Consider the following 14,285-nt stretch of genomic DNA (forward strand, 5'->3'; position numbering starts at 1 on the left):
AAGACTTTAAACAGTTTTCTCTTAAAGCAGAATGTATGAGAAGGTACAAAATCGATGTATAAACGGTTATAAAAAGGGCTGACCATGCAATAGTTTCTATTCCAAACATTATAGAGTCGAAAATAAGTAAACAATGAAAAGAATGAGAAACATGATGATGAGAGTTGAAGGAAGAAAGTAGGGAGCTTGAAGGAAGAGTGAAGAAAGGAGGGAGTTTGAAGGTTGAAAGAAGAAATGAGGGAGCATGAAGGCTAAAGGCTGTCTTGTGATTTTTGTGTAATTTTCGTAGTGTAATTTTTAGATTCTTGTGATTTTATCTTATTCTTAAAAAAATTTATATTAGTGGGACTAAAACCACAATAAAACCGTTTTTTATATTGAAAATGTTAACTGTTGATATGGTTTATATTACTAATCACCATATTTACTCGTATTATTATAGTATTTGGATTCAATTATTTCGATAATAGACTTTGTTAGAGGTGAAATTGCAGGTTATTGTGATCAATTTGAGACGTAATGAATTTGAGACGGACATGTCTTTACTATAATACCATAATTCCTCAAAAAGCAGAATCAACTACCAAATATAGAACATAATAAGACCATAACACCATGGGCTCATAAAGACTTTAAACAGCTTTTCTCCTAAATCAGAATGTGTGAGAAGGTACAGAATTTTTATATAAGCGGTTATAAAAAGGACTAACCATGCAAGAGTTTCTATTCCAAACATTTTAGAGTCGAAAATAAGTAAACAATGAAAAGGATGAGAAATATGATGATAAGAGTTGAAGGAAGAAAGGAGGGAGCTTGAAGGCTAAAGGCGTCTTGTGATTTTTGTGTAATTTTCATAGGTGTAATTTTCAGATTCTTGTCATTTTTTTCTTATTCTAAATAAAAAAGAAAAATTTATTAGTGGGACTAAAACGACAATATAACCATTTTTTATATTGAAAATGCTAACTGTTGTTATGGTTTGATATTAGTAATCACCATATTTGCTCATATTATTATAGAATTTGGATTCAATTTTTTCGATAAGAGACTTTGTTGGAGGTGGCATTGTAGGTTATTGTGATCAGTTTGTGACATAATGAATTTGACACGTACATGTCTTTACTATAGTAGCATATTTCCCCAAAAATATGTAAACATTAGCTGAGAATATTCCCCAAAAACGTGTAAACATTAGCTGGGAACAAATAATCAAAGAGCAGAATCAACTGCAAAATAGTAGGGGTGTGCAAATTTCGGGTAAAACTGAATTAATTCGGTTAACTGACCGAATTCGGTTAATTAGTCGGTTAACCGAATTAATTCGGTTGGGGGTCGGTTAATAATTTTTTGGAAGTCAGTTAACGATTAATTTAGTTTGAAATTGGTTGGTTAACCGAATTAACCGAACTTAATAAATAATATTATAATATATAAGTATTTAGTTAGGGTTGGTCGGTTCAATTAATTTTTTTTGAAGTATAAATTAATCAGTCTGTTAATTCGATTAATTTTATATGTTTTATACTCGCTTTAACCAAAAATTTTAAAAATATATATATTTCGGTTAAGTCGTTTAACTGACCGAATTAACCGAAAAAGTTCGGTTCAATTAATATTTTTTTAAAAAATTCGGTTCAGTTAACGATTAAAAGTTTAAAAAGGTCGGTTATTGGTAGTTCGAGTTGGTTAACCGATTGAACACCCCTAATCTTGACACCCATTATCTTATTCTACTATAAATATCATCACACTGTTTTGTATTTGAAGCTATCTTATATTCTACCATAAATGTTTTGTTGCTTTAACATGCAACTATTGATTTGCTACATTATGAGTTAACAAAGAAATGGATGAAGGTGGATTGAAGATCATAAAGAAATTGGTAGAGAAGCTTGAGATTAAAAAGAGCATCGTGAAAAAAAAAAATTCTAGAAGAATGTATTGATTCGGCTATCAAGCTTGCCAAAAAGATAAAGCTTTAAGCTTAAAAAAGTTAATGCAAAAGTCATAAATTTAATGTTTGTATGTTTTAATTTTCATATTTTTTTGGTGAATGCTTCAATTTGAATGACTGTTTTTTTTATACAACTTCAATTCACCCGGTTCATTTTCTAGATATATTTCATCCATACCAATATTATTAATATTAATCTTTTTTTCCCTTTATTTGAATGGTTTTCCCAATTTACTAAGGGATGAAAAATAAATATATAAGGACTAGTTTTAATAAATGAAACACATAAAAAAACTACGTTAAAAGAAATGAAGAAAGGAGGAAAACAGAGAAAGGAGCAGAAGAAAATAGAAAATAAAGAAAAAAAGTTAAAAGAACATAAAAGAAAAAATTAAATTGATCAAAATAAAAAAAATATAAGGACCGATTGTAAAATTTAACCTAAAATTTTCATTTGAAGTGATGATTTATCATGTCATATTAGTATATCCTTACACTGTTAATGGCAGTTAATGGCTCAGTAACTAAAATATTATAACATGATAACATAAGTAATTAAAACGTAACATTTTAAATACAAATTACTAAAATGTAACCTGAGATAGTTACTAATATAAGATAAATTTAAATCTATATGCCTAGCCTCTACTCCTTTATTTCAATAAATTACAAGTTTGAGATTTATTTTTTCCCCAATTTTAGTGACAACTTTCATATTTATGGTTTTCTTCATTATATGATTTCCTGGGATATTAATGGGTATTAAAATCAGAAGTACACAAATGATTAGAATTAATGCAGCAACTAGAAGCTTTGTTTAATTCCAAATTAAAACATCAGTAGGATAGTAAATAATAAAATTACAGATATCATTGATAAATATTTATAATTAGTAAATAAAATTAACACGTGGCATATATCTTTCTCAAAGGGGTCTTAGAATTCCTAATAATTTAAAACTCCACAAATCTCACTATTTTATTAAAAAATTGACTATTTTACCTATAAAGGCCTATTTCCAACTTTATTTACAGAAATGAGTCAATTTTTTCATTATTTACCGTAAAAGCGTTTTACAGGTACACTTTTGTCCGTTTTCAGATTAAATTTTTAAAAAAGGTCATTTTAAAAACATAATTCATGAAGACCAATTTTTTTTAAAATTTACGAGAATAAGCTTTTATAAAGACCCAAAATGGCAACGCCAAATTTTTTTTTATTCTAAGGTGTCACCAATTAATATAAAAATAAAACTTACAAAACAGATCTTTATATAGACCCAAAGTCTCATTTCTCTTGTTTTCTTAAGCAATGTGGGATATGAAACATGTGTATATATAGACTCATGAATAGGTTTGCAGTTTCTTCCTAAACAATGTGGGATTTCTTCATCTTTTAACTAATAACATAATATTAAAGGCTACACTATTTTATATTTTTTTACTTATAGAATTTAAATTTTTTTACAAAAAGTTAACATTTGTTACATTATAAATAAAACTTTTAAACTCTATAAGTAAAAGAATTATAAATATAAAATGAATATGATAAAATATTAAAAAATAAATATTTAAAAAATAACTAATAGTTGAGTGATCATTTTGTAAGTTTTTATAATTCGATAGCCAAAAGATTATAGTTAAGTGACTACTAATGTAATTTACTCTAGTTATAAAAATATGAAAAAACAATTATTATATTTTATGTATATTATATATTTCTATAAAAAAACTTATTTAACATAATTATATACTATGTTTAAATAGATTATCTATCTAGTCAAAATACATTTGAAATAAATTTATCAGCATTCATTAGGTAATGGAAATTAAATTAAAATTAGCATTAAAAAATTAATGAGTATAGTAAAATATTAAAAATAAATAAATATTTTAAAAAATATATATCAAGTTTTTAAAACTACAAAAAAATATACTATTTGAGTACCAAATTCTCACCATTTATTTATTAATCAAACATTCATAATATAAAATAAATAAAAATTTAAATAATGGAATATTATTTTACAAATTAGAATTGCATGGAAATTAACTTCAAACATTTAAAATTGAATAGAAGATTTTTACATGTACAAGTTTCATATATGCAATTTATTCTTTTTTTTAATAGTCCTTTTGTATATGCTAACAATTCTAAAATGCAACAAGATTAAAGATCTCAAAAGATAATTTTATAATATGAGAAAATGTTAACAAAATATAAAAAAAAAGAAATTTTTTTGTAAAAAAATATAAAATATAATATAGCCTTTAATCTTATATTGTTAGTTAAAAGAGGAAAGAATCTCACATTGTTTAGGAACAAGCTGCAAACTTATTCATGTGTCTATATATACAGATGTCTCATATCTCATATTGCTTAAGAAAACAAAGAAAATGAAACTTTAGGTCTATATAAAGATCTGGTTTGTAAAGTTTATTTACATATTAATTGGTGACACCTTACAATAAAAAAAATGATGTTGCCATTTTAGGTTTTTATAAAGGCTTATTCTCATAATTTTTATAAAAAAAGGGTCTATTTTTATAATTTTTTTAAAAAACATCTTTTCTGGAAATTTAATATGAGAACAGGCAAAAGTGCACCCATATCAGTACGTTTTCGCTGACACGGGATAAAATACATTCATGTCAGCGCGTTTTGCTGAAATTTCACTCAAAAACAGTTCTACATGGACACATTTTATTATTTTTTTACCATTTCCAATAAATAATAAAAAATTTAATTCATTTTTATAAATAAAATTAGAAATGGGCGTTTATAGGTAAAATCGTCTAAAAAATCACATTATTTAAAAAAATTTCTGGTAAAACGCGAATCGGGGCTGGTATTAAAATTGTTTTGGCTTTGGTGAGAGTGGGGTTAGTGCAAGTTGAAAGACTCAGCCAAAAGCGGGGAAGGTTTTGGTGTCAGTTTTTTAAAACAAAAAACTAGAAATATATCTTTTTTATTTCTCTAATTTCAAGAAATTGCATTCTAAGATATCAAAGCATGAGAAAGAAAAGAAAATTAAGAACACTTAATTTCTTCTCTCTTTAAGGTACAAAATTTTTTTTCAGGGTAATAATGTTTTGCCTTAATATAATATTTATACCTAAATTTGAGGACATTTTTTTCCTATGGGTTTAAATTGGTATCTAAATTTGATTTATTTTTTAATTTGGTACTTAATTCTTTTTTTGTTCAATTTGGCACTTCTCAAACATTTTACAAATTACTCTAATATACTAATAATGTTATTTTTATAAATAATAAAAATAATCAATGTATAATGGATATGTGACGGATGATATAATATTTTTTTTGTATTTTATATATTTAATTACTTTTAATTCTATTTATTTTATTAATTGAAAATATGAATTTCTTTTAATTTGGAGTTTTAAAATTTTTTTCTTCTTCAATATTAATTTGTTAAACATAGCTCAATACCTATTTTTTGACATCAATTTATTCTAATACTGATAATATTTTTGCAGCATAAAAAAATTAACACTATTAGCATTTTACATAATTTTTATAATATTTAATAAATTTAGGTACTAAATTGAACTTAAAAAAGCTTAAGTATCAAATTTTAAAAAATCAAATTTAAATATCAAATTAAGAAAAATTGTAAAATTTAAGTATCAAATATTATATTAATCATAATATTTTCAATGTAATAAGTATATATAATAATTAAATGTATCTCTTTATTAGTGTCTTAAAAGGAGAGATCTTTATTCAAAGTCCAGATTTGTGCAGTTCCTGCCTTCTGAAAAATAAGGTCAGGCTTCCTTTTTGTTTTTTCAGTTTCAAAAATATGAAATTGCACTTTGAGAAGAGAAATGAAAGCAACCCAAACATCTTATAATATTCCAACAAGTGGAAATGTGAATTCGGAATATTTAGTTAAAATTGAAAATAATAGTTGGAGTAATAATAATAAAATATAACAGTCACACGTGCACCGGCCTAGACCCAGCTCACTAACAAAATAATTTTTTTCTAATTACAAAATTAATATTTTAACTGCAATCCCCAAATAAAGAGAACATGATATGCAGAATATTTAAAGAGTTCAAAAGACCAATTTTACTTCACAACACAAACATAAAATCAAAATGACTGTTATTATTATTATTATTATTTATTTATATATTATGAACAACAATGTCATTTTTATAACTTTTTTTCTTTTTTTGCGCTTCGTTTCATGGTACAACGCGTTAGCCCCCATATATTTTTACTCTCTTTTGTTTTTCTCAACTCCAGACCCCGAGACCCTCAATATTTTTCAAAATACAAATTAGAGTGTTTTTTTTCTTCAAGTAAAAAAGGGTGAAAAAAGTTTTCTGGAAGCTGAATCATGAACCCGTAACCGATTCAGCAAGTTTCCCGATTTTTTCAACCAGCGCCGGGGATAATTTCTTGGCAGGTTTCTTTTCCTTCTCCGGTCGAAAATCGAACCCTAACGCATCCGAAACTTCTTCGGAGCTCCACCCCGCTTTTCGAAGTGTATCTGAGAACCGATCCGCTTTTAAAAGAAGCGCATCCAGAACCGCTTGATTATCCAATAAAACCATCTCTCCTTCGAAGAACCCAGATGCTGACACGTGTGCGATCTCCGTTATGTCGGACTCCCCCCACCCGCCTTCTCGTAGAACTGATCCGATTTGCTCCATGTATTCGTCGACCCATTTTGGAACTTGGGTCTTCCGCACCTCAAAGAATCTATCCGGCGACGAATTCGACGATGATGACGACGACTTTCGCCGGCGCCGATCAACTGCCGCGTCACTCCAGAACTCCACCCATCTAGGTGTTCTTGTCCCGCTTACCAAACCGGCATCCATACTCCGCCTGGAGAAATTGGTGGAGGAGCCGGCTGAGTTTTCACTAACCGATCTCTGTTTTTTCAACAACTCCGGATTGGATACGGAGCTCCTAAACAGAGATTCTCTCTCGAAAAAATCGGATATATCAAATCCGCAACAAAAAACACGGGTCTCATCGATGAAGAAAATCGGGTTACCCGCTAAAGACGGGTTACAGGGAATATAGCAGTGGTTGAAAATGGGTATCAAAAGGGGAGCTCTCTTTAGCGCATTCCTTGCGACTCGTAATGCTTTTTCCGGTTCAGACGGTCTGGGGCCCCAATATTTGGACCACAAAGTGTTACGCGCTATCTGAAAGGAAATTGCAGCAATGGGAAGATCAAGCGAGGCCCGGAGATGGAGTCTTGCTCCAGCAGACCGCCAATCGGGAAAACCTGGACCCACAGGTAAACCGGCTGATAATATGGCTCGGAGGTCAGGTGGGAAAACGAAACCAAACTCGGCTTCCGCTCGGGCGAACTCGGCGTCCGATAAAGCCGGCTGGACTTGAAAACCCGAATTCCTTAAATGGGTTATAACTTTGTCAGCTAAAGAAGAGAAAGCCTGAAGACCGTTGCGTACAGGAAGGGATGCCGGAGTTGAAGGAGCGGAAGCGCGAGCAGAGAGACGGCGTAGACCTGCTATATGGCCCGGATTCAGACCGGACATCCTCCGGTCCACGTCGACCATTGTTGCTCTAATAACTGACGTCGCCTTCTAATTCCCACCGGAAATTAAAAAAATCTCCGTCGGAAAATAAATCCGCTACGACTTTCTTTTTGTCAGTGAAAACGAAGAGAACTAAAGTGGGTAGAGCTCAATCTATTGGGGGGAGAGACGTCTAACTTCTATGGAGCCAAGAAACGGTGCGTATTTATAGCTGTTTCGAGATATTGGTAATATTTTATTTAAATATTTTGTTTTTCTTAATTTTACTTTCCTTAATTAACATTTGATGTTTTTTGACAAGGATTTTTGATAATGACAAGTGAACATGTACTAAACTAAGGTAAAAAAGTGAATGACTTTTTGTCCGAATCAAATTCCACATCTAATCTTAAGCAACGGCTCTTTTTATTTTATTTTATTTTATACGCGGTCTCTTTAAAAATAATATTCCGAAATTAAAATTGTGAATATTTATACCAATATAAAATTTAAAAAAAAATACATATTTATAATTTTTAAACTAAATTGATATGCAGGTATAAATAGCATTACAAAATATATAATTAAGTTAGGAAGTTGAGAGAACATTATTATGCAGTATTATTACAAGTAATATTTGTTTGAGGCGTGGGAGAAAATCTACTATTAGAGAGAAATTATGATATGGTACCTTTACAGAATTCCTTAGTCTAATCAACTTAGGGTGAGTATGTTTAGGGGGAAATTGAAGTTACTGCTTGACCGCTGGTACGGCGAATTTGGGGGACCCATTAGCAATGATGAATTAGCTTGACAGCTTAGATAAAGGGGAAGCATACAATCATAATTCCACATTGTTGGATACTTACTAACGTTATTAAACATGTTCTTTTTGTTTTTTCGATTTTTGGTAATTAGTAAAACTTTATTAAACAAATATTATCCCCTCTAATATGTATCATATTTAATAAAGGAATACAAAACTAAATGATTGGTTGTAAGCATGAGATTAGTAGTATGTGAGGGAGTCATCCTAAAACAGGATTAAAAAATCCACGCCTATCAAAGTTATGTCTCATAAGGGGAATGCATACTTGTAATAACATTCATTAAGTTCTTGATGCCAATTTTTTTATAAATAAATAAATAAAAATCATCAACATATTAGCTTTTGGGCAAGGAAATATTTTAATATATAATTATTATATACAAACAGTGCCTTGGAAGCTCTTATTAACAAAAGCTTACCCGTAACACAAAACTGATAGAAATGAAATCACGAGCAACCCGAGGTGGAATCAATAACCCAAAATCCCCCAAAGTAATGTAGTTGAAAAGTAACAAAAATTGTGGCACCGTTTCTTAATTAATGGAGAGTTTTCCAATTTTCTGAAAAGCCATAATGGTTGGGAGCCATAATTTAAACCTCACTTACTTTTACGCCTTAAATCTTAAACCTCACCTCCTCATTTCATTTTTAATTCTACTTATAAATAGTTCGTGTAAGTATACTCATTCTATTTTTTAATTTTTTTAAAATAATTTTTTTTAGTTAATATTTAATGATTATATATTTTTATTACCATTATATATATTTATTAGATTTCTAAATATAAACAACTTAACATATTTCTTTTATTTTTATTATAATATAGTAATATATTTAATTTTCATATGATATAAATTATAATGTAAAATAATATATATAGTCAAATTTTTCTATAAAAATCTCACTTGTGTGCTAAAATTTTGGATTTTATAGAAATGTGGTGGTTGTTATACACTTATAATAAGATTAAGTCATATTTGATTTTTTCTTTAATTTTAAAATAAAAAATTATATGTTCTTAATAATATTATTAATTAGTGATATTTAGATTATATAATTAATATAATTTACAAATATTATTTCATCGATTAATTTTTTTTTCAATTTTATAAACTATTTATTAACATTTTTTTATATAAAATAAATATGTTACTGAATTAATGTTTTTTACTAAAATTTAAGGCAATATATTATTATAAAAAGTAATTTTATAAATAGTGTACTTTATATTTTATAGTTGATGTTATAGATGAAAATTGTTATGAAGAGTAAAAATAAAACATAATAAATTGGTTCTTTAACAAAATTAGTTGTTATAGAGAGTAACTATTATAGAAAGGGAAAACTGTAATTTAAATTTGAAAATAATTCAGATCAAATGAGATTTTAAATATTAGAGTTTGAAATTGACTCATATTTTAAACGGGTCTAACTTTTTCCTAATTTCATTTTGCGAGTATAATATTTTTATCCAATTTATCTCAAATTCCAAACCAACCTTCCGGCTTCAACAAATTAGACTTTTAAACAAGTTTACTTTAAAACATTCATTTCAAAATATGTTTACTTTTAAATAAATTTACTTTAAAAAATCTGCTGCCTAATTATTCTCTTTAAGAGTATACCGCACGAGCCACTTATACTCATGTTTTAATAATTTTATTTATAATTATATTAATGGTTACAAATAAACTTTTGTCGTTGGGGTTTTGAATATAAAATTAGGAAGATATAAAGCAAACATGTGATGGGTGGCCTTCATTTTGGCTATCTGAACACTACATATATCAATGTATTATATTGAAATTTGGGGTAAAGTTATAATCATAAGTTACCTACAGATGGAATTGGTCAACGGGTAATAGGTAGCTAGGGTTTTCAGTAAATATTACTCACACATCATCATATTACCTTATTAATTTCAAATATCCACTCTCTAACACTCTTTGTTTCGAAATGACTCAATGGATCGTCAATGTGAATCGCCCTTCCACTATGGACAACTTCTTTTTTATTTATTACTTAAATTATAGTTTAATTTAAGAAAGAAAATGAGATCAACTCCCTTCAGCTTTTGCACTCAAAAGATCGATCGTTCGAGTATGAAATTCAAATCAATAATAATATACAGTGGGTAGTTATAGTTTTACTAATTTTTAAAGTTAGTGTAGGCGTAGATTAAGTCTAACTCGATTGATATGGGTATTGTTGTTAGTACAAAAGTAAACGAGTTTAAGTGTGTTAAAATATATTTATCTTTCTATTTAAAAGTTGAGTAGGGATTATGAATAATTCAATATATTATATAAAAAAAATTAGTAGGCATGTATTTTCTTTCTTGACTAAAGCAATTAAATAGGTGGAGTGAAAAGATTTATATTCAAATTCTTAGTTAACTTCGGTTAGTCTTAGGTTCAATCACTTTTTGTTAGAATGACTAAGGTTTTCTTCATTTTCATTTTACCGTTTATCAAGATTAATCCTTTTAGGATTCATGGTTATTCTTTTTAATAATACGCCTTATCACAATACTCGACACTTATTAGTTCAGGATTGATTTTTGAACAATGCTGCCCCTAATTTTTAAAAAAAAAACATAGTGTAGACAAGTTTAGTGATGAACAAGTAAACACATCCTTTTCACAATGAATAGAGGTAGGGGTGTTGAAAGAAAAGAAAGACGTATGTGGGATAGGACTTTGCATTGCATGGACCACTCACTGAAGCAAGAAGAAATGTTTTGGATTAGATTTGTAGGGCTTTAGAAGGTGAGGATGGAGCAACATGGCATGGTCACCAAATGGAAACCATGACCTATAAAAAACTAAGTCACCAATATATGGTTGCTTGAATGTGGAGGGGTTGGATTGGGTCCATGCATTGCTCACCAAAAAACTACCCACCTCATTTTCATTTCCCTATCTTCCTCCATCCTACATATATGTTCCCTAATCACCCATTAATTGCCCTATTAATCCATCCTCCTTAATTTGCTTTTATGCTTATTTCAAACATATCTCAAGCACAGAAGATATTGTCTTGAGACCCATAACTCTCATTGCCATCTTTTTTTTAATTTGATGTCACATATGTTTCTAAAGCATGGGGATGCATTTGGGACTAATAGGATTTCACAACATATTTGTCGTGAGAAAGAATATTTAAAAAAAAAACATTCTGATTTCAAAATCATAATATTATTTTAACTGAAAAAATTAGATTAAAAATTATTACTAGGTACACCTAGCATAATCTTTTAATTCTATAATTGAAAATAAAAATTTTTATTATATATTTATGATTCATAATTATTCTTCTTACAATGTAATTTCAAAGGTTCAAAATTAATTTTTTTTCATGAAATCTTTTCCTTGAACCTACCACTTATTAATGCTTTTTTCTAATCAAACTTGTATAATAATAATTTTTAAAAATTAAGAGAAGAAAAGAAAAATAAATAGATAGAATTCAGAAGATGAGTGGTGATTGTGATCATAATATAATATTGGCATAATTATTATAAGATGAAAAATATGCATGCTTTGGAGAATATTTATCATTTTGTAGGGCTAGGATCTAACCTAAATTATAATAAAAACCAGTTTGATAAAAAGATGGTTGTTAATTAAATTAATCAGAGAAAAGATTACACCTTCCCATGTGCTTCCTCTATGATTACTAATTCATAAATTTAATCAATTAATTGCGGTTCTGGTTCTGGTTCTGGTTCTGGTTCTGGTAGCTGCTATATGGGGAGCTTTCTAGCGAGAATTTAGCATGTAAAGCCTACTAATTAACAAAGAAATGATCTAGGATTCGATTGCTTCATTTGTTTAATGGGAGCATATTTGTGGAGTGTGGAAATTTTATAAATAAATATTAATAATTTTATTTAAACATAATTAAAAATTATAATCAAATGATAAAACCCTAAAATTTAAATGTAAAATTTTAAATTTTAAAACAAGACTTTAAATTCGAGAGTTATTAATATTTATTTATAACAATTATGATTAAATAAAACAATTATTATTTAGTTAAAAAATTTTTATATTTTTAATTAATTTAATGATAATGTATGAGATTTATGTTCCGACGATACGTTAAATATTATTTCTTTTCTAATTTAAAAAAAGTTAAAATCAAATATTAAGTTATTAACTCAAAAAGTTTCCTGGAGAGGCAATTGATTATCAAGGCTTGCTAGCGATGTCATATGATTCTTTACGAAGTACATTTTCCTTTCGGTTCAAAGAAACCACTAAAGTTTGCCATAGGTTTACCCTACTATTTGCCTGTACTTCAACAATGATAAATCAACATATTCCATTGAAATTTAGTTCAAGATAATTTTATACATTATCGGCAGAAGTGGACCCGAAGGCAGGCACGACTTTGGCTCTCTAAAACTGGAAATTTACTTTATAATTTTTTAAATTTAAAAATTGATATATACAGAGAGTAAAGTTACGCTTTACCTCTCAAAAATGAAAAATAATATCTTAATCTCTCATAATAATAAAATCCTTTAGTCTTTAAAAAAAAATTGACACATTTTATTATCAATGAATATGATGATTGAAAAAAAAAATATTAATGATGTATCATTTATCTTATACGTATTAAATATTATATTTCAAAAAAAATTAACTTTTAATCCACTTATTACATCATCGTAATAAAAACTTAAATAAAATCTTGGGTATTATAAAAGAAATCACAATCCATTGATTGAGATTTTTTTTATCCATATTTTAATTAATGTGTGATTAAAGTAAAGAATCATCCGTATGGTGGTCAGATTATTTTTGATGAGTTGATGCCCCTTTTCATAAAATTGTTTTATTGTGTGATTAATCTGAACCAACCGGCAGGGAAGGATGTGCGTATGTTTGAACTAAAAAGGGCATCTGTTTTTGATAAGGATGGAATAAAGGGTGGATTCAACAGTAAGTTTTCGGTAGCTTTGCTTTAATCGATTAATATAGAAATATATATAAAGAGAAGAATACTACTTGGATGATGACAAAAAAGATAAAATCCGTGATTTGCACGGGAAAAGCTAAAAAGGGCAGCTCACAGGCAAGAAAGATGATAGACATCTTAGGGGCCAACTTCGATTCTTCCCGCTTTTGCCATCTTTGATGGCTTTAATTAAATCAACAGAACTTTGCAATTTGCAGTTTGTAGTTGTACACACCTTTTGTCTTCATAGGTTTGACGATGGTTGATAGAGATCTCTTCTTTTGATATAAGTTTTTAAAGTATTATTCAATCTTTCAATATGTTTTGTATTGTTCTCAATCGAGATTTTATCTCATGATTGTAAATAATGTGATTGCTTTAGATAGCAAGTTATAGAGTAAGAATGCCTTGTCAAATTAGACCAAATTCAATTGACAAATCTGAGAACAAAATCGACCCTATATGAAATAAGGACTTTTGAATCTTGCCAGCAGCCCAAGAGAAGATGTCAATTCTAAAGTAACCAACATCAACAAATTAATTTCTTTTTCTAGGTTGAGAAGTAAACTATATAAGAGCTTGTTGGTTATCCCTAAGTTTAGAGATAATTTTCGATCCAGATTCAGCACCCTCACTATTTTTAGTTTTAAAGGGAAATATATTTTCATGAAAAATGACCTTTAATGATTCAATTATAACATTATTATCTAAGTCCAGAAACCTATATGCCTTACTTGTCAAAGTATAACCCATAATGCACATCTAGAGTCTTTTATTTCAAGTTTTGATCTTTTATGTTTTGGAAGCCTAACAAAGGCAAGGCAAACCCACACTCTAAAATTACTTATATTTGGCTTATAACTTTTCTGAAATTCATAAGGTGTTTTTAAAGAGTGTTTTTGTGGTGCTTTATTAAGAACATAATTACTAATTATAACAACGTCTCCCCAAAAAATTTTAGGAGCATTAGAACTTACTAACATAGTGTTGCAAATATGTTAGTAAAATA

At 28.4% G+C, this 14,285-nt stretch overlaps 1 protein-coding gene across 1 annotated transcript; it reads right to left on the reverse strand.

Moving 5' to 3' along the window:
* Positions 1-6,073: 6,073 nt before the first annotated feature.
* LOC107933312 (uncharacterized) lies at positions 6,074-7,887 on the reverse strand. The gene has a single exon (XM_016865494.2). The coding sequence runs from the start codon at positions 7,522-7,524 to the stop codon at positions 6,325-6,327; it is 1,200 nt and encodes a 399-aa protein (XP_016720983.1). The 5' UTR covers positions 7,525-7,887; the 3' UTR covers positions 6,074-6,324.
* Positions 7,888-14,285: the final 6,398 nt, after the last annotated feature.

Source organism: Gossypium hirsutum, chromosome A12 (genome assembly GCF_007990345.1).
Source record: "Gossypium hirsutum isolate 1008001.06 chromosome A12, Gossypium_hirsutum_v2.1, whole genome shotgun sequence".
Lineage (NCBI taxonomy): Eukaryota > Viridiplantae > Streptophyta > Magnoliopsida > Malvales > Malvaceae > Gossypium > Gossypium hirsutum.

Bases quoted from the DNA above. Each gene is read 5' to 3' on its own strand.
- LOC107933312 (XM_016865494.2), bottom strand. From the start codon at position 7,524: ATGGTCGACGTGGACCGGAGGATGTCCGGTCTGAATCCGGGCCATATA.